This window comes from Monodelphis domestica, chromosome 5 (assembly GCF_027887165.1).
Source record: "Monodelphis domestica isolate mMonDom1 chromosome 5, mMonDom1.pri, whole genome shotgun sequence".
Taxonomy (NCBI): Eukaryota; Metazoa; Chordata; class Mammalia; order Didelphimorphia; family Didelphidae; genus Monodelphis; species Monodelphis domestica.
The window spans coordinates 217,769,939-217,797,095 of record NC_077231.1 but is presented as its reverse complement, the minus strand read 5'-3'; the positions used below and the strand labels follow the sequence as shown (position 1 = coordinate 217,797,095).

The 27,157-nt window shown below is 42.9% G+C and overlaps 1 protein-coding gene across 3 annotated transcripts; it reads right to left on the bottom strand.

Annotated features, from left to right (window-relative positions):
• Nucleotides 1-18: 18 nt before the first annotated feature.
• On the bottom strand, nucleotides 19-23,530 carry EPHB6 (EPH receptor B6). Of its 3 annotated transcripts, none has more exons than XM_007504468.3 (17): nucleotides 22,905-23,530; nucleotides 9,765-9,965; nucleotides 9,386-9,450; nucleotides 8,067-8,793; nucleotides 6,878-7,033; nucleotides 5,724-6,071; nucleotides 4,688-4,812; nucleotides 4,272-4,431; nucleotides 3,816-3,930; nucleotides 3,463-3,518; nucleotides 2,968-3,087; nucleotides 2,519-2,766; nucleotides 2,081-2,275; nucleotides 1,641-1,790; nucleotides 834-1,027; nucleotides 524-679; nucleotides 19-301 (listed from the first exon to the last, which is right to left on the bottom strand). In XM_007504468.3, exons 2-17 carry the CDS (start codon nucleotides 9,859-9,861, stop codon nucleotides 193-195), a joined length of 3,021 nt encoding a protein of 1,006 aa, XP_007504530.2. In that variant the 5' UTR covers nucleotides 9,862-9,965; nucleotides 22,905-23,530; the 3' UTR covers nucleotides 19-192. The 3 variants fall into 3 exon arrangements, with proteins under 3 accessions (XP_007504530.2, XP_016281684.2, XP_056655792.1); XM_016426198.2 differs by lacking the exon at nucleotides 22,905-23,530 and adding an exon at nucleotides 22,541-22,796; XM_056799814.1 differs by having other exon boundaries at nucleotides 19-679; nucleotides 22,905-23,322.
• Between the last annotated feature and the right edge of the window lie 3,627 nt (nucleotides 23,531-27,157).

Sequence of the window (27,157 nt, the reverse complement as noted above, 5' to 3'; positions counted from 1 at the left end):
ACCTCCACGTTGGCAAAATCCCATTTTTCCCTTTTAATATGGCAGGGGAAGAACCATTTTGGAGGGAACAATCCAAAGAATGAGTCATGGGTGGGCAATGAGGAAGGGCCGATTCTTCCATCTGAAACCAAGGTTCACCCCATCTGTGGTCCTTTTGAGGCTGTGTGACCACATCTATATTCTGTCAAGGGTTCAGACCTCCACTGGGCTTGGCTGGCTTAGGTGTTGTTGGAGCAGATGGATGTTGTGGAGAAGTTTCTTCTGGTGTCCAGCCAGAGTGATGCCCAAGGCAGGCATATCCCTGGGAAAAGGAGGAATGGGGATGATGGGACACATATCCTCTCTATCTGCCTCCCTTGAGCTTTGATACCTAATTCTGTTGTTTCTCCCTGGGAACATGGGGATTCTGCAGGAGGGAGAAGACCAGGTGCCCTTTTGAATGAGAGATATGTGGTCCTGACACTTGGACTTTTTCTTCCCCCAACCTCTTCTCAATGACAACATTCCCTGTTAAGCCGCTTACTCAAGGCTGAGCTGAGCCACCTCATTGAAGCTACAGAGCCCAACTTTGGAGAAGCTGTCCTGATAGCACTCCATCCCGATTGCAGTCAACCAGGCCTGAGGTGTTTCCAGTGAGGAGAAGTCCAAGGTCACAGGACTCAATAGGCTCTGGGATTGTCTAGTGGGAGAAGAGGTTAGGCTGGTCAAGGGCTTCAGGCTCAAAGTTCATAAGCAACTTCCATACCATGTCTCACCCAGTGCTCTTGCCTCTCCCACTGGTTCTCCCATTTCTACTTCTTGATTCTCCCTAGCCCTCTCTAGTTTTCCCAGACCTTCCCCTATGGACTCCTCCAGCTTGTAGCATCTCGGGTTTGCGGATCATCTTGTCCAAGGCAGCTACCAGCTGGTCAAAGTGAGGCCGCTGGGCAGAATCCTGTTGCCAAGTGTCTAGCATCAGTAGGTGCAGCCCATTGGGGCATCCTGGAGGTGGAGGAAGACGGAACTCCTGTTCTATAGCATGTACCACCTTGAGAAAAAAAACACAGAAGGTCAGAGAAACAAAATCTCAGAATCTTGTTGGGCAGCACCTCAGAATCTATCTAGTCCAAATTATATCTGAATAGGAATTCTCTATAGCCTCAAAATCTAGCTTCTACATGAAGAATTATAGTGTGGGCAGAACCCACCACCTCCAAAGTTAGCTCATTTAGCTTTTGGTTAGCTCTAATTGTTAGCATGTTTTTTCCTTCTATCAAATCTCAGTTTTTCTCTCTGACGCTTCCCATTGCTGTTAGTTCTCCTTTGGGGGACAAACAGAGTAAGTTTGGGGTCTATTTCCACTAGTTAATTCTTCAGACACTTAAAGACAGCTATTCTGCTTTCCATATGTTCCCTTCTTCAGGCTAAGTGTCTACACTTTCAGTCAATTCCCATATAACAATCTGGTGGTGATTCTGAGTGATAGGTAATTAAGTGGCAGGAAAATGGCATGGAGAGTGTATAGGAATGGATATATAGAATCTACAGAGTAACCCAGAACCTCAGTGGGATGGGGTGGCTAATTAGATTAGAGGAAATGGAAAGGAGCTTTAAGTTTAGAGACAGACCCCCTTACACTGGGGTAGAGTGGACATTCTCACCTCTTGGTCACTCATGTCCCAGTATGGGCGTTCCCCATAACTCATTACTTCCCACATTAGAATCCCAAAGCTCCAGATATCACTGGCTGTTGTGAATTTTCCATGAGTTAGGACCTCAGGAGCTGACCATCGGAGTGGAGGCTGTAAACCCTGGATGTGGAAAGATAGGAGACTGTAGAGCTTTGGAGGCCCCAAACTAGTTCCCTTGGTTCTCAGACCTTTCTTCAGTCCTACCTTCCCAGAATTTCTTAATATCCTTCTCCAAATCTCCCAGTATCCTTCCTCAGTGTGAGTTCCCATCTATTTCTGCCCTCTGTAGCTATATATACCACAAAATTTATGAATCCTTAATATGCCAGAGGGTGAATGTCTCCCTATTTCTTTTGATAGCTTACTGACCCATCTTTGAAATGATCTTTTCCAGAGATATGATCTCTCACCTGGCTGTTGTGACTCAGGTAGCTGTGGCCATGGCTAAGGTGGGCCACTTTGCACACCAGGTGGCCATTGACCAGTACACTATGGGCTGTCAGAGCCCTGTGTACAAAGCCACAACTGGATAGGTACTGCATGGCTGCTGCCACACCCCGCTGCATAGCCACAAGTTGCAGGTTACTGAACTGGCCCTCTTGTTGCTGAAGAGAAAAGAGCAGAGGTCAGCTATAAGGCAGAGGAAAGAGATAAAAAGCTAATGACCAGAAGTCTGGTGAGATCAGCCATTGATCAGGGTTGGGATTAGAAAGCTAACTTCATATAGGGGCAAATCAGAAACTAAGGAGAGAGGGGGAGAATAGAAGAATTGTGAATCCTCTCCCAGGATAATTGGGGGACCTCCCCACCTTAGTCCCCAGAGGCCATTCCCTCTGGATTCTACTGACCCTGAGAAAGCTGTCCAGTGGGCCATTCTCCATGAGCTCAGTTAGCACCATGAGGGGTTGACTCTTGGTAACCACACCCTCAAGCCGAAGAACATTAGGATGATGAAACTGACCCAGTACTGCAGCCCGGCCTAGGAAGGCATCACGTTGGCTTTCTACTCCACTGGCCCATAGAGTTCGAATGGCTACAGCTTGTTCTCGACGTCCTCGAGGCTGCAGCCAGCCTCTGCATACCTCACCAAAGGAGCCTAGTTGGTAAATGCATAGAGTCAGGTTGCACCAATTTATCAAGGGACAAAAGGAGAAGGGATATCTTTATGAAGGTAATATGCATGGGGGTGTTTAATCCTACCACCAGAAGAGCTTGTTTGCACATGGGCTGACTGAGGAAGGGGAGAGCCTTAGGAAGGTTAGGTCACCTCTGTTAGTCCCTTTAGTTCTTTTGATACCTGGTCCAATAACCTCTTCGATCTTGACATATGCTGGATCCACCTCCCTGGTGAACTCCCTGATGGCTTGGCTAGGATCTTCATATGTAGATGGATCAATGTAGTACTTCACTCCAAGGCCTATGGTTTGGGGTTCATGGTTAAGACTCAGCCATCCTACTGAAAACATAACTCTCCAGGATACTATAAGTGTTAGAGAGATTCATAGGATGTTTGTACTTATAACTTCACTGCCTAGTACAGTTCTTAATGAATATTTAAGTATTCATAGATTCAGAGAGAAGGGAAGTTAGAAACCATCCAGTATAATCCCCTCATTTTACAGATGAGGAAACAGAGGCTGAGAGGTTACCTTTCCCAGCATCATGAAGACAGTAAGACATCCTTTCATGAGCCTTCCCACCACTAACTTCATCATTTCCCAGGGTCTTCATTTTTTATCTTCTTCCCTTCTCCCCCAGGTTCCACCACCCCTTTTCCAACTCCCCTTCATACCACTGGGGCTGGCGTACTGCTGCAGTGGTTCCGTGTAGCCTGTCCGTTGACGCTTCCTGTAAGCACAGACTTAAGAAACTTGTAGTATCTCCTAACTTCCAATTTCTTATCCCTCCCTAGCTACTTTGCCAAACGTACAAGGGGCAGTGCTGTGAATGAGAATTCCCACATCTCACCTCCCCACATACCTTTCTTAAATTTTGACAGGGGCAGAGGGTAAGGGGAAAGAGGAACTATATCACTGCACCTATTGGGGTAGGATAGGGGAGTACACTCAGGTTGTCATGAATCAGGGGTTGTGTTGGAATTAAGGGATGGGAATTTCAGCTGAGGGGGTAAGGGAGAATCATCACCTCTGGAAGATGAAGGCAAAGATGGTAATGACTGCTAACACGAGGAAGGCCAGAGCACCCAGGGCAGAACCAACCACCAATGGGAGCCTCTCTGGTATCAGCCGGGACAACTCACCTGAGAGAAACACACCCAGCATGACCCAGTAGCATCCACCTAATAACATATGGACCCACACCCAAAGTCCTTTAGACATAGCCACACCTAACAACCCTGGAAAACAGACCAACTGGAGGAAGTCACACATACCTAGAGTCATATACTCAAGGTGACATATATACCCATTCATTCATGGATCCATAATGATACAATGATGAGGATGCTAGTGCTCTCCAAATTGCATTTTCCCAGTAGACTCTCATTAGCTAGAGAATAATCTTTTAAGCAAGGAGGATAAGACCCAAATTCTCTAAAGCTTCTCCTTTCCTAGTGCCTCCCATATTTCATATTTCCCTCACCTTGTGGGAGAGTTTGGAAATAGACCTTGCCCCCATAGGGGCCATGACCTGCTGCACTCCGTGCCCGAACCTGGAAGCCGTAGATATGGCCAGGGCTCAGTTGGGATACAGTAGCTGTGTTGGTCTCACTGGTCAGTATGGAGAAGTGGGCCTCATCTGCCTAGAAACAATAGATGTTCTAACCTTGTACCCGGCCTAGCATTACAGTTTAGTCTTGCCCTGGGTACCAAACTCAATTTAGGGACAAGAAACACTGTGACAACCCAAGTACATGCCATCCAACAAAGGCTTCACTGTGTTCCCAACCTTTCTTTTCTCTTGAACAGCCTAACTCTGTCCCTGCTTTCCGCACTCCAGCCCTGCTTACTGTTTTCTCTGCCCAGTTTCTATCTGTCCCTCCCCTTCCTCCTACCCACCTGGTCATAGTACCGGAGCTGATAATCCAGGACACGTCCATGCCGTTGATCAGGCTGTGGCCAGGACACAGTGATGCTGTCAGATGCCCGGCTCACCTGGTGCAGCAGAGGAACTGCCGGGGGGACTGGGGGGAGGGTGGATCACTCAGGGGATGGCTGGGGGGACTGGGGAAAGTGGATTCCTTCAGGAGACTTGGGGTTACCCAGACTAGCAGATGATTGGGAAAGCAGGATGCTACTCAGTGCGTGATAAGGGTAGAGGAGAAACAACACTGCCAGCAGCTACCCTCCCTTTCCCCCTCCTCCCTGTCATACTCTTCCTTCACCCCCAGTCCAAGGAAAGAACTAGTTCTGCCCAAAAGTCTCCTGCCTGGCACTCTTTCAGTGGATTTCTGTTTTCCTTTGAATATAACTTAGCCCCTCTGTTTCATTAACAATGATAAACTAAACTTAGACCATACTTTAAGGTTTACAAAATATTCTGTGAGATGGTTGGTCCACATATTAGTATGCCCAGTTTTTACAGGTAAATTAGAAAGGGATTGCCCTAGAATTTCAGAGCTGGTGAAATGCCAGAGCCAGGATATCAATTCAGGCACTTTGGCTTCCAAACTCCTGCTTTTCCTACCTTGTTACCAGGCCCTGTAATTTCCTAATTTCCTTTTGCAGATAGTAAAGCTAAATCTGGAGAGTGTTAAGAGGTAGGAAGTATAATGACTCAGAACCAAGCTGACTCACACAGTTAGGCCCATGAGGGAAGGAAGAAGGACATAAAGGCATGAATACAAACACCATGACCCAAAGTAGACAACAATAACAACTAGAATCCTCCAGCATCTAAGGAAGCCATCTGTAGATCTCACAAGCATGAAGTATAGGGGAAAGGAAGCACCCCTAGGTTGGGGAAACCATGGGATGAAGTGAAGATGACAGGTTGGAAGAGTGAGTAGGAAAGAGATGGAGAAGGAAAGGTTATTTGGGAAGGGTAAAATTTAGGAGAGAAGAGAGGGTTGGGAAGATTAGAAAAGGGTCTCACCTTCATGGATGATGCTGACATTGATGGCTGTGGTCTTTGGCGGTTCAAAGCTGAACTCAGATACTCCATTAAGAGACTGCACCTCCAGGATGTAGGGCACATGGGCTCGTAGCCCTCCAACCAGCACTCGGCTTTCAGTAAGGCCTTGCTGTCGAGGATCAAAGTACACCTCATCTCCACAGTGGTGACAAGCTCCACTCTCAGGACTATGTTCCTCTCCGCACTGCTTGCACACGATGTTAAATCGCACATCCCCTCGACCACCCAAGTCTTGGGGCAGTCGCCAATACAGCATCAAGGATGAGCCCTGTACCTCAAACCAAAGGTCTCGGGGTGCTGATGGAGGCCCTGGATAGATACACAGAAAAATAAGGCTTGTGAAAGCAACAGAGGGTTTGGAGGCTAGGGTAAAGGTGTACAGGGATTTGAAGAGGTCAGAATGGTATGGTTGGAACATAGAGAATGAATAAAATTGGATGTAATCAATGTGGAAGGAATAGATCTGTAGTTTATCTAAAAGTACCAAAAAGGAAGAGTGTTGAGTGGATACAGAGGATAGTCATTTTTTTTAAACCGTTATCTTCTGTCTTTGAATCAATATCATTTCTAAGGCAGAAGAGTGGTAAGAGTGGGCAACTGGGATTAAGTGACTTGCCCAGGGTTACTCAGCTAGGAAGTATCTACCTAGCTGCTCCCAACTCACTGTTTTCTTCCTTCTTTTCCTTTTTCCCCTTCCTTCCTTCCTTCCTTCCTTCCTTCCTTCCTTCCTTCCTTCCTTCCTTCCTTCCTTCCTTCCTTCCTTCCTTCCTTCCCTTCCCTCTTTCTTCCTCCCTTTCTCTTTTTCCTTCTCTATTTCTTTCTCCCCTTCCTTCCTGTTTCTTTGCTTCTTATTTTTTCTTTCTGTTTCTTTTTTGTTTTATTTTTGCCGTTTCTTTGCTTGTTTCTTTGTTTTTCCTTTCCTCCCTCCCTTTCTCTTTCCATCTTTCTCTCTCTCCTTCTCTCTTTCTTCCTCTCTTTTCACTCTCTCCTTTCTTCTTTGTTTCTTTCTTCCTCTACCCACATTCTCCTAATCTTTTCACCTCCCCTTTCTTACTATCACCAATTCCCACTTACATTCAATTCCCCACCCATTCTTTCAGTGATAAATGACTCACCAGTGCAGGGAGCTTCAGGGGCATCAGAGCTGGACCGGTAGAAGCCACTGAGACAGGGGCACATAGATGCACCAGGCATGGCAGAGTGGCTTCGGGAAGGGCAGGGTATACAGGAGGCACCCCCAGCCAAAGCCTTAAAGGATCCCCTGGGGCAGGCTAGGATGAAGCAGATAAGATAGGGAACTCATTATACCCACTGTCTCCACCTTTCCTACTGTTCCTGACCCCCACCCCTCTCATCTTTCCCCAAACTGATCTCTACTTTTTAGTAGAGAAAGACTCTTTTCCTGTGCAGTAGGTCTTCCCTCTCCACTCAACCAGATTCCCAACCCCTTGAGCTGGTAGAGTGTTTCACCTCCACTGAGCCCACAATTAAGAGGCAGGGCCATAGCTAGAACCCTATCCGTGCCTGTGAGTTTTGTGTTACTTTTAACCCCTACTTCTTTCCCGTGTCCACTACTCCTCCACCAGCCTTGAAACCATAATGCTCAACTTCTTATACTCCCTAGTAATTATTGTTTGCTCATATTTATTAAGTTCTATAATTCTTGGAAAAGTATCTTGCACATACTACCTCATTAACCTCTCGACAATCCCATGAGTTAGGTAAAACAAATATTAACTCCATTTTACAAACGAGGAAGTGGAGTCTCACAGTAGTTAAATGATATCCTCAAAGTATGGAGACATTAAGTTGCAAACTCTCCTGACTCTGATTTTATTGTTCTTTCCTTTACACTATTATCCATAGTCATAGCCCTTTCTCCTTCTTTCTGGCCCTGTACCCTAGGGAATCCTCTCTCATAAACATCCCACTAGGAAAAACTGAGGCATGTGTATATTTATTCTAAGAGAGAAAGGGCTAGAGAAAAAAATCCATTGAATTTGGCCAATGTGATCCTGAGCTTCCTTATTCTCACATTTCTTCAAAAGGCAAAAGTGCCTATTCTTATCTCTCCACAGCCTTGAAATCCTAGGAAGGGGCTGTGGGAAGTCTTAAAGGGCAGAATTTCAGTTGGTAGCTGAAGCATTGTAATAGTGAAGGGCAATGCAGGGTTAGTAAATCAAAATGAGAAACTCAGGGGAACTTGCCCTATCTCTGGGTGACCAGAACTTTGTGGAGGTATATGGGGTAAACCCATAAATTCCAAGTGTTTCTTCCATCATGGAGAAGGGGATTATATCTTACCTTGGCAGGCTCTGTCGCCATGTGCAGGTTGGTACCCAGGGCGACAGTGACAGCTTCCCACAGCTACCATCCACTCGCCTTCACCATTACAGTGAAGCCTTGGAAGGTTGCTACCTACTCCATCATCCTCTGGCTCTGCCTGTGCCACACAAGTACCCACTGCCTCCACCAAGGAAGCTCCCCCTGCCCCACTGGCTTGCGTCTCAGGAAAAGAAGCAAAGGCCTGAAGTACAGCAGGGCAGGAATAGGCAAATATCTTCACAACTACAAGGGCAAGACATGCTCCTGTATCCTGGAAGGCCACATAGAAGCCTCGCTGGGTTAATGGCCCAAAGCTCCTCTCCTTAACATTGAGCTGAAGCCCAGCTCCTCCTGACCAAGAAGAGGAAGAGGCAGAAGCAGGGAAGCTTTCATCTGCAGCAATCGTGTCCACCTTGATCCAGGGCCCAAGATGCCAGGCTGATGCATGGCTGGGGTCATCTGGTTCCTCAGCCTGGCGGTAGTAGAGGGTAAAGGTCTCTCGGCACATCCCCCCACCCACTCCCAGGCTGGTACATGCCCTCACAGAGAAGTGGAGTCGGATATGTGCCCGATGAGCTCCTTGCCGATCCACAAAATGGGTTTGTAGCCAGTTGTCCTGTCCAAGACCTAAGCCCTCTGCTACATGGCATGCCTCAAATGTTCTAGTCAGACGCTGCTGATTATCCAGGACACTGACCTCATCCCACTGCAAAGAGGGTGGGAAAGGGAAAAAGAGGTTACATTAGCCTCCTAGCATTTCTAGTAGAAAAGGAAAACAGCTTAGAGCAGTATAGGAAGCAGGGCAGGAGGGGATATATCTAATTTATTCTTTCATTAAATTCATATCATTCAAAGTAGCGTGCAGAAAGATGTACTTCAAAAAAGTTTTTTAAACCCTTGCCTTCTGTCTTAGAATCAATGCTGTGTATTGAATCCAAGGCAGAAGAGTGGTAAGGGCTAAGCAATGGGGATTAAATGACTTGCCCAGGGTCACTCAGCTAGGAAGTGGCTGAGGCCAAATTTGAACCCTGGACCTCCTTTCTTTGGCCTTACTCTTAATCCATTGAGCTTTTCAACCTGCTCATTGGCGTTATCCCTTTAGTTTCTTCCCAGAGTATATAGTCCTAAATCTCTGTACCTCTCCAGATCCCATGATTATCTGTAGGGGAAAGATCCTAGAATAAACTAGAGATGTTCCTGATTTGGGAAGGTAGGGTCAAATAGGTCAAAGTAATCAGGCTGAACTGTAGATGGATATGGAGCTACCCTTGCATAAAGGGTGAAGGGGATATACTTACCCCTCCTGGTGGGTAGGTGAGCCAGCCTATTTCAGATGTCTCTCCTGTAGTGTCCAGCAATACCTCTGCCCAAAGAGAAGCAATCACTAAGCTCCCAGTCTTTTCTTTTCCCTCAACATAGTATCCCCACCACAGTCCATTCCAGCTTTCTTCCTTGAGAAGCCCCAACCACCAACCACAGATCATATTTCCCACTCATAACAGATAAAATATAAAATCTCCCTCCTTCCTGGGTTTCTTTGATGCTTTTCTCTTCTTTTAAAACATCCCCATATCCTTCTTTCCTATTCTCTCTATAAAGGTCAACTCTTCTTCCTCCTATCTTTGAGGAGAGGAGAGTGGGGTTATCCCTTGATCATTGCTTTTTCTTCCTTCTTACCTTCAAGGGCTAAAGCTGGAATTATAAACAAGAGGACCCAGATCCACACCATATCCTCCACTTTGTCCCCAGGCTGAGTGGCCCCTTTAATCAACATGGGGCATCTTCATGACTTTCACCATTGGTCTAGTCACCATCTCCACTGCCAGGGGGAGCAATTGCTTCCTCAGAACTGAGTGATATTTTATCCGAGATCACTTCCTAAGAGGAGATACAAGGAAGGGAAAAAGAAGGGAGAGAAAGCTATAATTTGCTCATCCACATTGCAATGAATGAACCTTCATGCTCACCAAGACTCAGATTGTTCCCAAGCCTAGTAAGGGTTTTAGTTATCAGGAAGTGAGCTCACTTTCCAGGGTCAATGTTAATTCATTCAGGAGGAAAATTTAGTTGCCTTCTTTTTCCTTGCTTGTCTCTTGGAATGGACCTAATCCTTAGTATGCTCTAGTTCTGTGCCTTGATTTCTTTTTACACAGTGACATGGAATAAACCTTCTGACCCCATCTCTACTTTCCAAGGACACAGGAGTGGGATCTCAGTTGATCTTATGCTCATCTGGAAAGAGATTTTTTTTTTCTTATTCTGCTTCTTTGTTGACTTTCACTCTCTTCTCCCCTCCTCCCCCAATCACTTTTTGAAACCTCGAAGCTCCTTTGCAAGTAAGGGAAACTGGGTATGGAACTGCCCCCAGTCATTCCTTACTAGGGACACAAAGGGCTCTCTTTCTTTGCTGTCAGACCTGGCAGCCTAAAATATTTCAGAGGAGCAGTGAAGCAGGAGGGAGGGAGGAATGAAAAGCTCTGGGGCATGATGGAAGAGGGGAACACATGAACAGAAGTAAAAAGGGGGAGGGAAGAGAGACTATGTTGTGCCAAAGCCTACAATGGAATGGGAAAGGAATAAAGATATTAAATCCCCAAGGGGTGAGAGTGGAGGAAAAAAACACCATGAAGATTTCTGGGAAAAACAATCTTTTTGTGGGTTATCTTTTTAACTGAAATATTTGCTTTTTTAAAGGAATAAATAAAACTTTCAGGAAGTTGTACCTATATTGCTACCTATCTCTTCCTTTTCTCATTTACTTCTCAAACTTATGTAATAGGAGAATAACTAGCATTTATATAGTGTTTTAAGTTTGCAGAATATTTTACCTGTTATCTCATTTGATTCTCATAACAGTCCTGCAAAGTAAGACTATTAGTTAGTCCAACTTTAGAGATGAGGAATCCAAGACTGAGCAAGATTAAATAATTTGTCTATGTCTTAAAAGGAGTGTGTGAGGTAGGATTTGAACTCAAGTCTTCCTTTCTCCAAGTCTAACATGGCCCACTTGCACCACCTAGCTGCTTCTAAAATAAGTATGTAAAGGAATCTGCATCATTAGGCTTTTAAAGATGCTTACAAAGTACACAAGCAATTATGACTTTCACTTGGAAGAAATTTTTTTTAGGATTATTTTTGCTTCTAGAAACCTTCGTCATTCAAGAAAGAAGAATTTGGTCCCTTCTTTGCGTGTGGGTTTCCTCTTGTGTATTTTTGATTAGAAGATTAGTAGGTCTAGGATTGTCTCCCTGATCAGGCCTATAAAGAATGAAAGTGGAATGGATGCTGGAAGCAGCATCGATTTATTCCTGTAGAATTTAGAAATCTGGAATTTACTGTCCAGATTGTCTGTAAGGCTAAGTGCAGAGAAGAATAAGAAAAAAGTTAGGTTTGGGATTTTAATAGTAAGTGAGAGGCTGGTTGACTTCACCTGGGTCTATTATTGATAAAGAAGATCAAAAAAGTATGCCTCTTAATTGACATGACAAGAGTTCATACTTACCAGAATAAAAAATATTAAATTGTATTTAAATTAATATAGTTTCAGTTTTAATATTTTATAACTTATATAAATCATAATCAAAGATCTCTTCATTTGAAGTTTATATGGCAAAATCATAGCCTTAGCACTGAGCTGAATTCTGCTTTGTAAGGAGGGCAAGTTGTTCAGTTAACTACAAGGAAGGAAATACCACAAACATCTCTACATGCTCTAGTTTAGAATCTGTGTACAAGCTAGTTATTTACTCCCAATCAAATAATAAGACTCCTTTCACCTGTGAGGATGAGAGTTGCTACACTCCAAGTTATTCCAAAGGGGGAGAGAGAGTGATTTGAAATTATTCAGAATAAAGATGCATTTCCAAAGGCTATTAAGATCATTAAACACCCTTGGATCAGATAACTTAAAAATCCATTTGGTTAGTTTAAAGGAGAGGGACCACTATAAAGAAAATACAAATCATCCTTTCTAATATTCTTGGCCCAGAGGTGCAACTGTAGCTTTTTTAATAACAGCAGCATCTAAAGGGCTTTCCAATCAAAATCCTTAAAAAGAAAATTGCACTCAATTCAATAAGTGGTTTCACTCATAGAGAAGATGTCATCTGAAAACCAGAGAGAAAATGAATTAATCTTTTCCAAGAGCAACCTATTGTTCTGAAACAGAATATATGGGTCATGTAAAATATAGTCCAGCAGAGTTTGCAAATGACTAAGACCATCTTTCCATCTGTCCAGGAGACCTCCCTCATGCAAGTCTCTTTCAGAGTCTGGATATGAATAGGTTTGTGTAGGAAAAGAAATCAATAATGTACCATACCTCTGGGGTACTTATAGAAAGATGGGCACAGGTGTAGGAAAAAAATTATAAACTTCATGATCACACCTTAGTGCCAAAAGAGAACAGATAACATTGCTGAGTCCTTCAGCTGTAAAATAAGCAATGCTAGGCAGAAGCCTGGGAGTGGTAGAGTATTTTCTTTGCTGACTGGCTATGCAAATAAATGTGAAGGCATCATGGGAGATTGAAATGGATAAATACCGATGTTACTGCAATAGGATGTACATCCCATGGTCTAAACTTGTTTTGTGTGACGTCATGAAGTTGGACAGCCTCCAGAAGAGCTACAGAAGTGCAAATGAATTTAGTTACAAAGCAAATCAAAGCTGCTCCTGTCGCAGCTGCTGTCTTCAAGAAGGAGCAAGACAAAAAGAACTCAAAAGAATAAAATAGGGACGCAGAAGCCTGAAAAGGGAGGGGTACCCTTTGTGAATGTTGGCGATGATGTGTGTCGTGGCTGAATTTATTCTGAACTTGAGGTGATGGGAGCTGTTCTATTTAAGATTCACACCACTGGAATGTTCTTCTCTAGTCTAGTCTAATGGCAAGAGCAAGGGTAGGGGGCAGGAGTGGAGTGGACTAATCATTCTTTCCCTTTTTTATGTCTTGGCCTTCTCCATTGGCAGTCCGCTGAAACCTGTGGAAAGACTCCCTTCCCAGAATGTTTTATTGCTTACATTCATAACTGAAGGAAATGCTAGGTTTTATTTAGAGGTTAGTGAAAAATAAAGATCTTCCCCCCCATCCCATTTGCTTTTGGATCCTCTGAGATTTACCCACAGAGCCATTGTGGGCCAATGAACCCCAAGATAAGAAGTCTATTCAATTCTGGAGTCACTTCCATCTCTAAATTCTATGGCCTTATCTACCTCCCCCCCCCCTTTTTTTTTAAAGAGGAGGAATTCCTCATGGGGGAGATAGGAAAAGTTAAGGTAAGATTTATTTAGCTAAGAGACTACATATCATATTGTGTGTGCTGAATCACAGACCAGTAGACAGCTTTCTCATTGGATGAAATTGAGAGTGAGATTAAGAAAATGTGTCAATGACATTGAACCAGAGGATCCAGGGAACAATTTCAAATGGGGATGAGATATTCCGAGTGATGGACTATTTCTCCAAAGGGATTTAAGATGGGCAGAAGTAATGGCTGTAAGACTGGAGTATCTCTTCTAAGTGAATTACTAACTTGGAAAGTTTAAAATGGAATCTGGAACATATGCAGGTGGAATCAAGGGCAGATACAGAAGAACAAGACTGAGGAGTGCAGCAAAGATGCTACTCTGACAAAAGAAAAAACATTTGAAGACCAAGAAAGAAGATTGTTCTCAACAGTCATTTGGCTGAGACATCTAGTGGTGAGCCTCCTGATTTTCATTCCTACTTCCCTGGTTTAAATCTCTACTATGGTGATGTGATTCCTTTGCCCACCATCTCTTAGTCTTAGGGGTTCCTTGGATTCAGTTACTGATTCAGCCAGGTCTCTAGTTTATATTCTTGCTTGGATTCCATTCTGGGTCCTGACCCTTTATGAAGTGGTTTTCAGTCAGACTTAGTGATCAATCTAATCACTGATGTTTGTCAACCCTAATGTGGGGGACTCAGTATTTATTATCAGCTGCCCATTACAAACTCCTTCCCCTAATGCCAGTTGCTAATAGATGGCTAAACTCCAACCACCCTTTAAGACTTCTAGCAAAGGACTGCACCAAGCCAGGGGGCATCTGTCACCATTTGGGAAGCAAACAACTGACACTAGCAGCAGATGGGGTCAGTTGCCTTGCTTTCTGGCAGGCTTGTGAATACCCTAGATTCTTTGCCTGGGTGGGCAAAGGGTCTCTCAGAGTTCCTGACCCTGAGTAAGTTGTTTTTTGACCTTCACCTGTGGATTATCTGTAACTCTGCCCATTGTGACTTTTATTGCATATTTATTCTCCCCCATGCTACCAAGTAGCACAAGTTTCCTACTGCACCATGGCAAAAAGTTCCTTATTGATAAACATGGTGGTGGGTTCCTCTGTAGTTCAAGGAGATATCTAACACCCTTTTTGGATCCCATATTGCCAGCCAGCATATTGTAGGGCAAGGATAATATGCCAACTCCCTCAGGATATTGTTAGAATGTGACAGAAACAGGGGCTCTTAAGCTGTCTTGTGTCATGTACTAACTTGAAAGTCTGGTGAAACTTATGGATCCTTCTCAGGATATTTTTAAGTGCATAAAATTAAATAAGTCACTACCATGGTGCATCTGTTCCTGATACTCAAGATTAAATTGTCAGGTCACCTGTGAGTGTTGTGGAGCTGAGCTCTGATGAATTCAACTGCCTCCATAAACTTTATGAACTTGTATAGGTTAATAATGTGATAGGATCATATACTTAGAGCTGGAAGGGGCCTCAGAGGCTATCCAGTCTGATTTGCTTTATAGAGGAAAAAACCAAGATCCATTGAGGTTTAGTCAATTGCCCAGGATCATTTATACATTCATTAAGCATTTATTAAGGGGAAACTAAGTACTTCAGAGGATAGAGAGCCAGGTCTGGAGATGGAAGATCTTGGGTTCAATTCTGACTTAAGATACTTCCTAACTGTATAACCCTGAGCAAGTAATTTAGCCCCAATTATCTAGTTCTTATCATTATTCTGCATTGGAACTGGATACTTACTATTGATTCTAATACAGAAAGTATAGGTTAAAAAAACATTTATTAGGTGTAACCATACACATTTATTAGGAAGTAGCTGTCAGAGGTAGGATTTGAAACCATATCCTCTGACTATATAGTGCTCTTTCTACTGTACTATTGATTATATTATACTATATAGGGGAAAAAAAGCAGCCCACAGAGGTTAAGTAACTTGCTTAAGGCCATAAAGGTAGCAAGTGACTGCTGGGATTATTACCAGAGTTCTGGACATTTCCACTAGACAAAGCAAGTACCCTAGAAATCCTGACACAGACCCACAAAGTGAATGGGACTTTTTTAGGAAAACAATGTGAAATATCCAGTGTGAATATAATTTCCAACCCCTTTTATCAATAGTGGTTGATTCTGCATAATTCAGCTATTGCCCAGGATTTGATCATGTTCTAGAAACAGGAATCTGATTTAGAGAAGATGTGAGCTGCCCCCAGCCAGACACTGAGCAAGAAGTCCTTCCTTAGTACCAGAATCATCTTGTTGTCTTTAGTACAACTGAGGTAGAGAGGCACCTCTCGTGTAGACTATATATTTGTATAATTAACCTCAAGTTCCAATCCTTACTGGCTAGATCTGTTAACTGCCTAGACCAGAGAAAGCAGTTCTGGAGGAGTTTAAAGAAAAGAGAAAAAGGAAATGTCTTTGTCTCCCGTCCCTTCCCTTTCAATGGTCCAATATTATTTGTGGGAGGGAAAAAAGAGTAACAAATGATAACAACAGAGTACTCAACACAATCAACATATGAGATTAGCATCACTTACTCTTAATCTTCAGTCTTACACATGAGTTGGCAGAGATGGTTAAATTCTTCAAGATGCATGTAATTTGGTTTGGATTTAAAAAGCAGATGAATGGAAGATGGCCTTCTAAAGCTTGCATGGTTCTGCATGAATACCAGGCTTTGCCTTTTAGTTTGTTATAAACCAGACATTTCCTATTAAATCAATGATTGGTAGTTTACCATATTGCTATCTTCATCTATTCCCAGTACTTTTCCCAACACAAGGAAATTGTCTTAAGGCCTCTTCCTGGCCCATGCTAGCACCAATACTTTATCAAGTAGGAGAAATACTAATTTGAGATTATGCTAACTAAAAGATAAACAGAACTTCAAGGGCACATAATAATCTGTATGGAGCTGTCCAGGGTGGACACCTCCATATTAATTAAAGACCTGAAATGGTTCCACTACTTTGACCATCCAAAGTCTATGGAACATACCCCAGAATGTTTCTAAATACATGTAAGAAAATACTTAGTATTACAAATTATATTGAAATACATTTCTCTCTCTACCTATCTACCTATCCATCTATCTATCTATCTATCTATCTATCTATCTATCTATCTATCTATCTATCTATCTGTCATAAAGTTCATGGACACTTAGATGAAGAAATTTTATATTAGGGGTTGAGTTGTCTATTCCCACAGAACCATGCCAGGGTTGCCAGGAGACCTGTCCTGTGTACAAATATGGTCATGAACTAGCACTTCAGCTCAAGGAGATAAGGTAGACCACACATATTGCTGAGATAAAAAGGTAGAGTTTTGAAAAAAGAAGATTGTATCACAGAGCCATTTTGCCAACAACTCCTGTTATCATGCTCCCTGTTTTCCTTGCCTTCCCACTTCCACTTTACCTCTTAGTTTGGATGTTGCCAAGGGATTTTGGTTTCTGAACAGTCACTTTTAAACACCTACTATCTGCCAGGCACTGTGCTAAGCACTGAGGATAAAAAAAAAAAAGAGGCAAAGGAGCCCTCAAGGAGCTCCCAGACTAACGAATTCACCTAGTTCGGCTTATATTCTTACTTGGATCCTGTCTTATATCCCCCAAGGGATTCTTTCTTTCTTCTTTAGGACCAATAATTTCCTTATTTGTCATCACATATCAATCCCACAATAAGTGGTATGTAATATGGAGAAATTTTAGTATAGGGTAGCTTTATGAAGTTTAGAGTCCTGGATTTTTTTACATGGTTCTCAGTCTGTGAAGGCAGGAGTGAGAGGTAAAAGAATTAAAGAGAATATAAAGAACAGGCACCTAGAAACAGTGGAAGTGGAAAGAAAAAAGGGATAGGTAACTAATAACCAATCAAATAGGTTTAGCTAGGTGGCACAGTAGATAGAATAGTAGGAGGCAGAAGACCCAAGTTCAAATTTTTCCTTAGATATTCACTAGCTTTGTGATCCTGGGCAAATCATTTAACCTTTGACTCAGTTTCTTCAACTATAAAATGACTTCTGTTTCTCAGGATTGTTGTGAGGATCAAAAGAGATAATATTTGCTAAAGCATTTAGCACAGTGTCTGGAACATAGTGATTGCTTAATAAATTATTTTTTCCTTCCTTCCTCCTTTATTAGCTTTGTGAATTCAGAGTTCTGTGGATCTCAGGTTCAGAGGTGTTTAATTGGGAACACAAGATGGCCATGCTCTGAGGACGAAAGCAAAGGTTCTGAAACCATCTCTGAGAGTAGGAGTTGGGCACCCCTTTTCCCCACCCCCACTCCCAGAAGCTGAAAGCAGGAGAGAAAGGCCCCACAGCCCAAATGTGGTTTTCAGCATTCATAACAGCTCTTCAGTAAAGCACAATGGGAGAAACTAGCAATATAAGAGCACCACAGATTAAGAATTGGAGTTGGGGGGGGGCAGGTAGGTGGCACAGTAGATAGAGTACCAAGCCTGAAGTTGGGAGGATCTGAGTTCAAATCCGACCTAGATACTTCCTAGCTATATGATCCTGGGCAAGCCACTTATTCCCATTTGCCTAGCACTTGCCCTTCTGTTTTAGAGATATTAGTAAGACAGAAAGTAAGAATTTTTTTTAAAAGGGGAAAAAAAGAATGAGAAGAGATCTTACAAATGATCTTGCCCAAAGGTTCTTAACCTGGGATCCATAAACTATTTTTTAATTTTAATTTGTATTTATTTATTTTAAACCCTTACCTTCTGTCTTGGAGTCAATACTGTGTTTTGGCTCCAAGGCAGAAGAGTGGTAAGGGCTAGGCAATGGGGGCAAGTGACTTGCCCAGGGTCACACAGCTGGGAAGTGTCTGAGGCCACATTTGAACCTAGGACCTCCCGTCTCTAGGCCTGGTTCTCAATCCACTGAACTATCCAGCTGTCCCCATGAACTGTTTTTTTAACAAAATATTTCAATAACTATATTTTTCAATATAGTTGGTTTCTGTTGTAATCCTATGTTTTTATTTTGTCCTTAAGAGTAGCATTCTGAAAAGGATCATTTGCTTTCACCAGGCAGTCAAAAGGGATCCATGATACATAAAAAAGATTGAAAACTTCTAGCCTAGACCAATTCCTTAATTTTCCAAATGAAGGAACTATCAGAGAGTTGCAGTTCCTTGTCCAAAGTCACAGAGATATTAAGCTGGTCAGCCAATTTTTGAATCTAGGTCCTCTGATTCCAATATCATTAGCCCTTCCATTCTATCACACTAATTTTTTTTACCTCAAAGGATATACTTTAAAAAAATCCTTACCTTCTATTTTAGAATCAATACAATGTATGGATTCTAAAGCATTGGTTACTAAGAGCAGTAAGGGCTAGGCAGTGGGAATGAAATGATCTGCCTAAGGTCACACAAGCTGGGAAGGTCTGCAGCTCAAATTTGATCTCAGGACCTTCAGTCTCTGTATTTGGTGCTTTATCTACTGAGCCACCTGACTTCCCCTGGAGATTATATTTTTTAAAAACTGCAAGTGTCTACAAGAAAGAGTAAGAATCTTCAAGTACTCAGAAATGTAAGGACATTGTACTCCATGAAGATGACAACATTCAGCAGCAGAAATCCAGGAAGATCCTAAGGCCAGCAAATACTAAATCTGAATCACAATGCTCTTTTGTCAAACATTTCTTGCCAACTCTATCTAACATCAACTGATTTTGATACTCTATATGTAGCCCTACTTATTGGTATAGAAAAAAAAAGGAAAGTAAAAGGCTCCATTAAGAAAGGAGAAGAATTTTGTTGCCAGTTAATCAACAGTACTACAAGTCTCTTGGTTACAGATTGAAAGGCAGAAATATAAGTGATGACAATGCTACTCTTGCCTTTAACTAGGCTGCAAAACAAGCAATCCACCTATAACTTGATCCTGGAAAGATATCTTGGATCATAATAGAGTGTCCTCAGGTGTTTGGTCAAGGAATGCAAGTTGGGATTCTGCCAAGCAAATCACTCCTGCAATGTGGTGCCAAGGCTCTTAGGAGACAACAGCCCCTGATTTCTTTTGCTTCTTTTATGCTTCAGTCTTCTGTGGCCCGTAAAAGAAACGGGTTTGTGTTTAGAAGTATCTATTAGTTTAAGTAATGAAATAGAGAAGCTTGTCCCAATCCTGGCAAACTTTTGGTTTTCAGAAGGCCAGGAAGACACAAAAATGGAACATTAGAAGAAGTTTTTTGTTTTTTTTTTTTAAGTATAGTGACAGCTTTGAAAATGACAGGTTTTGTGTTGGGTTTTTTTTGTGTGATAAAAGTGAGTCCAGTTAGCTCACTTGTTTTTTTTTCTTATTAAGAAAATTGATAGTTTACATATGCCTTTTTGAAATTGTGGAAAATGCTAATAAAGAATGAAAGTTAGGCTTTCATTAACACAAAGTGGCAAAAAATAGATGACACATTCCTTAAAGTTCAACAGCCTATAGCCACATATATAACATATACTAAATTATGTAAAAGCAGATTCCAATACTAAATATGTAATTACTGCTGAAATTAACTATTTGTTTAAGTTTAGCATAGAAAACAGGATAATTTTATGAACAACTAAATTATAATTAATGTGTCTTGTAAAGTTCCTAAAATTGCAGTTATATTATATTTGCAGAGGGTGCTTTAAAAGGCACTGCATCTATTTTATTTTTTTCCCCAAACTTTTCAAGTGAAATATTTCTTTTCCCATGACTTTGAAATTTCTGGAAATTTTGCAAAACTGAGATGAGAGCTGAGACTGAGAAGCTGAGCAACAAGGACATGACTAAGAAAATAGTAAGCACAGAAATAATAAACAACATAATAAATAATCATCATCCTAGTATTTGTTAATGCTCTCTCCCAAGAAGTTGAGATTACCTTGATAGCACTTTGTTTTCCCTCACATTATCCTGGTAGGGAGGATATAGGAAATCATGAAGAGAAAAATAGAAGAACAGAGAAGTCAGGGTATAGCCAGGGCCACATGACCAATAAAAGAGCTGTAAAGGAACCCCATGTGTCCTGCCTCCCAAGCCATATTCTCATCCTTAGACTGGAGTACGATGATCTAGAGGATCCCAGGGAGGGACAGAAAAGGAGAAAGGAGTAAAGAGGGTAACAAATGGAACAATATGGGGACAGTAAATCTGTGACTAGAGCTGAAACTGGGCAGGGCTTCACACCTGCTACCCCTGGTATCAGAATGGGACGGTCAGCACCACTAGGCCATTCTTGTGTCTTGCTTTGCAGCTGTTAAACTCTCAGGAAATTCCTATATAATCCCTGATCAGTGCAGTCCTGTAAGCTTGTAGCCTTTAATCTCCACCTTGGAAAACCTCTCAGCAATTCTCTTCATCACTCCAAGTCCCTCCTTCTCAACAGCAAATTTTTAGCAGAGACCCATGAGGAAGAGTCAATGTCACCTAGGTATAAGATGCATAAACTAATTGTGGGGTAGATGGGGTTGGGGGAAAAATATGAATTGATTTCTCTTTTGTTTGTGTGACTGGATAGGAGAGATAGGGTAGGACACAGCACAGCTCTATGATGTTTACTGAGATTCTCAGCCTATCCTGCAGGGAATATCTTTAACACAGTATGCTCAGAGCAAGAAGCATCTGTAGACATATGTAACTCCCACTCTCAGAATGGGGAAGTAGGGGCAGCTTTTGAGGTGTAGGGTGTCTGGAGAGTCCCTTCCAGCTGAGATCACCATAAACTGACTAAGTGGGTGTGGATGTGGGTGTGACAGCATAGGAAAGTGTTTGGGGTATTTGGGGGCAATAAATGTGTGTGAAGGAAAGTGTAAGTGAGCCTTTGAATATCTATGATAGTATATTAATGTGAGGAGAATGAAAGGTTGTATTAAAAACACGTCTTATAAGAGAATGTGAATGAGATAAGGTATATGTGAGAAAGTGTCTGTGACAGGAAGAGATGTGTGTGTATGTGTGTGTGTGTGCGCACATGCACACATGTGTGTTTAAAGGCATGCAGTTCTATTGGTAGATGAAAGGGAGTCCTTACATCCCAGTGCTAACACAGTGTATGTCTTTGGTCATCCATTTAAGTTTGTCTCAGAATAGCAATGCCTACAAGTAGCCAACTCCCTACTTTCTTTTTCTCTCTTCAGTCTGTGTCCACCTGTGTTCTCAGAGGAGTCTAAGCCTAGAAAGCAGGGTAATTAAAAGGTTAGGGAGAATGTGCAGCTGTTGCACCCTCCCAGTTCTGCCCTAATACTTCTTAAAGTTCCTCAGTTTACCTACTTGTCTTGAGAACACTGAGTCCACAGCAGAAGAAGGCACCAGAGGGCAGAACGCTTCTTTCTGGACTTGCTTTTCATTTCACTCCAATCCTCAGACAACATAGGTACTGCCATGTTTCTCCCTGGGCACTGAACTAGAGTTCTAGAGTACCAGAATTCCCTTTAGTACTGAGGGTGGCTCCCCTTTAGCTTTGACTTCCATGCTTATAAGTGATCCCATCAAGAGGGATCAATACTCACCCTATCCCACCTCCCTGCCACCTTGCCCTCCACCCCTCAGCATTGGGAATAGGCCTTAGGCATTCTGACCTTCTCCTATAATCCCCCAGTCTCTGAAGCAGCCCTTCACCCCTCTATTTCCCCCTGAGTCAAATTTCCCCTGTAGGGTGGAACCAATTGGGTGGGAAAAGACTTAGCTCTGACTTTCTCAGCCTAATGCCAGGGCCATTACAACACGAACTGTGCTGCTGGGCTCCTGCCACCTCCCCCAGGGGAAGGCGGGCACAGGGTGCCAGGGTGTTGGGCTGCCAAGGTGAGGTGGTATGAGCCAAGCCAGGAAGAGAAGGGAGTGGAGATAGGGTGTGGACATGGCAGAATATTGAAGCTTAAGTTTTTAGGTTGTGACGGGGATGCAAAAGCTAAGTGTCAAGTCTCCCCTACTCAACCTCCTGAATTAAAATTAGGGTGGGTCAGGCACGTTGTAGAGAGTAGGGGCAAAATAGGATGTAACTTCTATATATTCCCCCCCCACCACCCACCACACATACACACACACACACATACACACACACACACACACACACACACACACACACACACACACACACACCAACCCTCCAAATTCAATTCCACTTAGGATTTCAGTAGATATCTTGAGTCAGAGGAATAGGGTGGATAAATCTGGTTACAAGTGGTCACTCACCCTCTGTCGAGGTTCCCCAAATTAAAATCAGGGTTGTTTTAGGGTGTAGATGCAAGAAGGATTTTCACTCTCGGCATGATGAAAGGGTAGGGGACTGAGTCGGGAGGTCCTTTGGCTAGTCCAGGGGAGGTAGACAGGGGAGTCTGTAAGTGACAAAACTCAGGAGGGATTTCTTCGGCCCTTTCTCTCCTGTCCCAGAGACTTCCTAGGACCTTGCAGAGACCTTACTGGGCAGCCCACCACCATCTTTCAAAACCCTGTTGGGTAGCCAGCCCACCCATCAAGTAAAGCCTTTTCGACTCTTCCACTCCCTAAGCAAACTCCTCTGTCCCTCCTCTCCCCCTCCCCCATTTCTGGGTCTCACCTTCCAGCCCAGGGGAAAGTAATCTGAGTCCCCGATCCTCCGGGTAACTGCAGCTCTCCAGGGAGGGTAGGGCGCGGGGCTTCCCTCGGCGCTGCCCAAACCCTCCCCCTAGGCTCTGAAGCTGAAGCCTTCTCTCGCCAAAGCCCGCAGCCGCCACGACCCGCCGCGATTAGCTCGGTGCCTGCTTGCCTGGCTGCCTGGTTGCCTGCTGCGAGGAGTTCCGAGCTTGTGTTGGGGCGGCGCAGGCTCCTCTCCAAGGCGGGGGTCTGGTGTAGGAGGGGAGCGGAAGAATCGGGAGGGAACAGCTCCTTCTCACCTAGAGCTGAGCTCAGTCCGATCCTTCAGTACAGGTCCCGCAGCTGCAGCTGCAGCCGCCGCCGCCGTCCCCTCCTCCGAGCGTTGTCCGGCCCCCGCCTCTTCTTCGACCCCTCCCACTTCGCCCGCCCTCTCTGGGTCTCGGCTTTCTACTCTCTCTGGGGCTGCAGGAGGTCCTCCCAGTCTCGGCAGCTTCACCCGTCAACTGCAGGGCCGAGCTACACGTAGACCCTTCCCCACTGCCCGGAGACGTAGTCTGTGAGGGGAAAGAATGCCTCTCCACCCTCGAACCCCCGGCCCCGTGGACTACTAGAGAAGGTGGCGCGCGGGGGGCGTGGGGTGGCTTCGGGGATTATGCCAAGTGGTTAGGTGGGAGGGACGTTGGCAACATCCGCCTAGACAATCTTGCCAGCTCCCGTTCCAGACTTGAGGGAATGCATGGGTGGAGCAGCCTGTTGGAGGGGCCTGGAGGGATAAAGGCGGGAAAGGGGTAGAATTCATGTTTTGGACCCCCTTCTATCTCTTTATTCCTATTCCGAGGTTTGTGGGAAGGGATACTGAGGTAAAGCTGACAGGAGTTTGTCCATAGTAGGCCAGATCCACAAAGGGTGTTTCTAACCCTAAACTAGTTGATACCACCTTCTTCCCTTTCTGCTTTATACACCTCCTTTCTTGAATTCTCTTTATTTATATTTAGCTAGCCTAGATCCTGAATGAAAATGCCGAGTGGAGGACTGGAAAATGGGTAAAAGAGGACTTGGGCATGAATTGGAGTCAAAGTGAAGTGAGAAATTTGAGGGCAACTTAAAAAGGATCCTGGAGTTGGGGTGGAGTGGGAGGGAGGGTATAAAGGATGAAGCTCAGATCTGGGTGAGAGAAGGTCATAACTTTGATCAAGACTATTTTCTTTTTTTCCCATAGTTATATTCTAAGTTGGGATTGTGCAAACTAAATATCTTTATCACCCTCCATCCTTCAACTGGGGTAAGGAAGACCATAAATGAAGCGCTATCCATTATGAAGATTGAATGAGTCTCAGACTCTTGATGAGGCTTAAGGCAAGTTCCTGAAACTATCTGCTTCAATTTGCTTCTATCCCACAGCAAGAGATAAAGAATGTGAACTGTGCCTCTAGTTAGTTTCAAGAAGTGGATATGAAGATAATGGGAGAGGATAGTGAATGGGAAGTCTTCAGCAGTCCTTATCTGGGGTCCAGAGATTGTAAATTTTCTATTTTTATTATTCACCTTCATTTTGTAATGGACTTTCCCCTGACATCCTGCTACCATCTGCTGGATGCTCCAAGGAACAGTCCATTACCTGCCAGTTTCCTATAATTTCTCCCATTAAAGCAAACAAAAACAAACAAACAAAAAAGACTTTCAACCTTGTCATTCATCCATTCATTCATTCATTCAACAATTAAATTTCCTACTTCGATGAATTTGTGATCTTGACGGTGAGTGCAACTTTGCAGCATAGAGCTCACATCTATTTTGTCATCTACTGTGAATTATATTCATGTTCTCTCATGAATTTTTCATGGAGAGCAATGGTCCTCTAGGTCTTTACAGGGATATCAGTGCAACATATAGATTATTAATCTTTTTCTCTTTAACCTCACTATGTGATCCAGCTCAACATATGTCATTTTCTATCTTTGAATGATATCTTTAATTGAATATTTTTGCCCACAAAACATTGCTGGTAATATGGTTCATTCCTTTCCATTACTAGAGAATGGAGAGACATAAGTTACTGTATAACACCTGAGAGGCAATATAGTATAATGGAATGAGTGCTGGATTTGTAGAGGACCTAAATTCAAATCCTGTCTCTGAAACTTATTACCTATTTGAACTTAGGCTACTTGATTTCTCTGAGTCTCAGTTCCCTCATTTGTAAATTAGAGAGTTGGTATAGATGACCTCAAAATTCACCCATTCCACCTCTAAATTTGTGATCTTGCAACCCTGGCCATTATTGGATATTCAAAATGGACCAGAATATAAATATTCTTCCAAGAAACTGAGACTGAGTGATTTGCCCAAGTTATATACAGTCTTAAATAAGTATCTGAGGCAGGATTCAAATCTGAGTCTTTCTGATTTCAAAACCTGCATTACACAGAGTTCAAAGGCCCTAATAGAGCAATCCTAGAAAAAGAACGCCTACCATAATATATTTGAAATATGGTCATCATTTGCAAAAGAATCTACCACTACCCAAGATAGTATAGTCCATTTTAGAATGCTCTGATTGTTAAGAAGCTTTATGTTACATCAATTCTAAATTTGTCTCTTTGTAATTTCCACCCCATTACTCCTACTTTTGCCTTTCATGGGTCCAGCAGGACTGGTCTAATCACTCTTTTGTATAACAGCTCTTCAGGGGTAGCTATTATGTCCAGTATTATCCAAGCTAAACAGCCCCAGTTCCTTCAGATAATCCTGAAAGATCAACAGGATGGTGTGATGTTGATCAGTCCCTTCTGGGAACTTTCCTGATCATCAGTATCCTCCCTAAACTGTGGACCAAAGATATGACTTAAGATGTTGTCTGCTAGAGCAGGGCCCAGCAAGGCTATTAGCTCCTTAGTTCTAGATCCTTTGCTTCTCTTAAAGCCAGCATTAGCTTCATGTTGTCATGTCACACTGATGATTCATATTGAATTTTTACCTGAAAACTTCCAACCCTTTGTGTGATGAACTGCATTCTAGCCTTATTCCCTCACATTGTGTGTGTGTGTGTGTGTGAAGCTAGTTTTTGAGCCCAAGTTTACAAGATATTACATGTTATTAGAGAACCTGAATTTGAACTGTAACTTGAAGTGCCAAGCTCTACTTGACCTTTGGCAACTCAAACCTTTTAGGATTGTTTGCTTATCTGTGTGGAGGGGGCTTATCAAGGGAGTTCCCAGAAAAGCTTGTTGAGCTTACAAGGTGGCAAACCTTTGTTTTGAACTTTTGAAAGCTTCTCCTTATGACAGGTATGAACATGCCCATTGGCACCTTTTTGAGAAGACTTAAGAAGTGTGATTAAGTTTCATAGACTGGGGATGCTCCCAATATGACTAGTTTTGTTTAGTGACACCCTTTGGAACCTCTTAAAAATGGGTTTTGTTATTTGGGGCCATCTATTGGTTGATTTGTACTCTTGGAAAGGCTCCTTCTATGGGAGGAACCAACTTCTTTGTACTGGTCTATAAAAAGGAACTGATGAACTGCTTTCAAGTTTTTTTTTTCTTTTTTGTCACTTTTAGCCCCTATAAGAACTTTTAGTGATTGTCTTTTGGCAAGAGCTTGTAGAGAGCTGTATATTTCCCACCCATGAGGCCTGAGAAATGGCCACTTTTTTTTATTTCATTTTCTGAGCACAGATTCAAGGGCAGAGACTTAAAAGTAAACTTTCTGAGCTCAAGAGAAAATACTAGGAAAATAGTAGAATATATAAACTTTCTGGAGAAGTACTTTGTGAAGGTAGGCATAAGTTTATCATTGTGCCTAGACTGGAAGGTTCCCAAACGATGTTTTTTAAAATTTTCTTCCTGAACCCTAGTTTCCTACTTAGAATAGGAAGGAGTGTCCTGTGAAGCACTAGTCTTGGAGTTATTTGGCAGATCATCCCAAATTCATTCAAGGATTCTAAAAAGCTCAACCTTCTTTTAAAAGAAGAGGAGTTTCCAGGGCAGCACTAGCTTCAGGAATAAGCACAAATTTGAGTGTTTGGTGTCTAACCTTTGTTAAGAGAAGGGAAATTTCTTTCCTCCTGGAGAGAGAAAAAGTATTGATCATATGCCTCAATAGTAAGGGCCTCAATAGTATGGAGCTAAAGTCATAGTATGGGAGAATAAGGGACCTGGATTTTGTGCTTCAACATCTTAGTAAGTTATGTGGATAAGGTATGATGGCAAAGGAGGATGCCTATCAGTTCCTCCT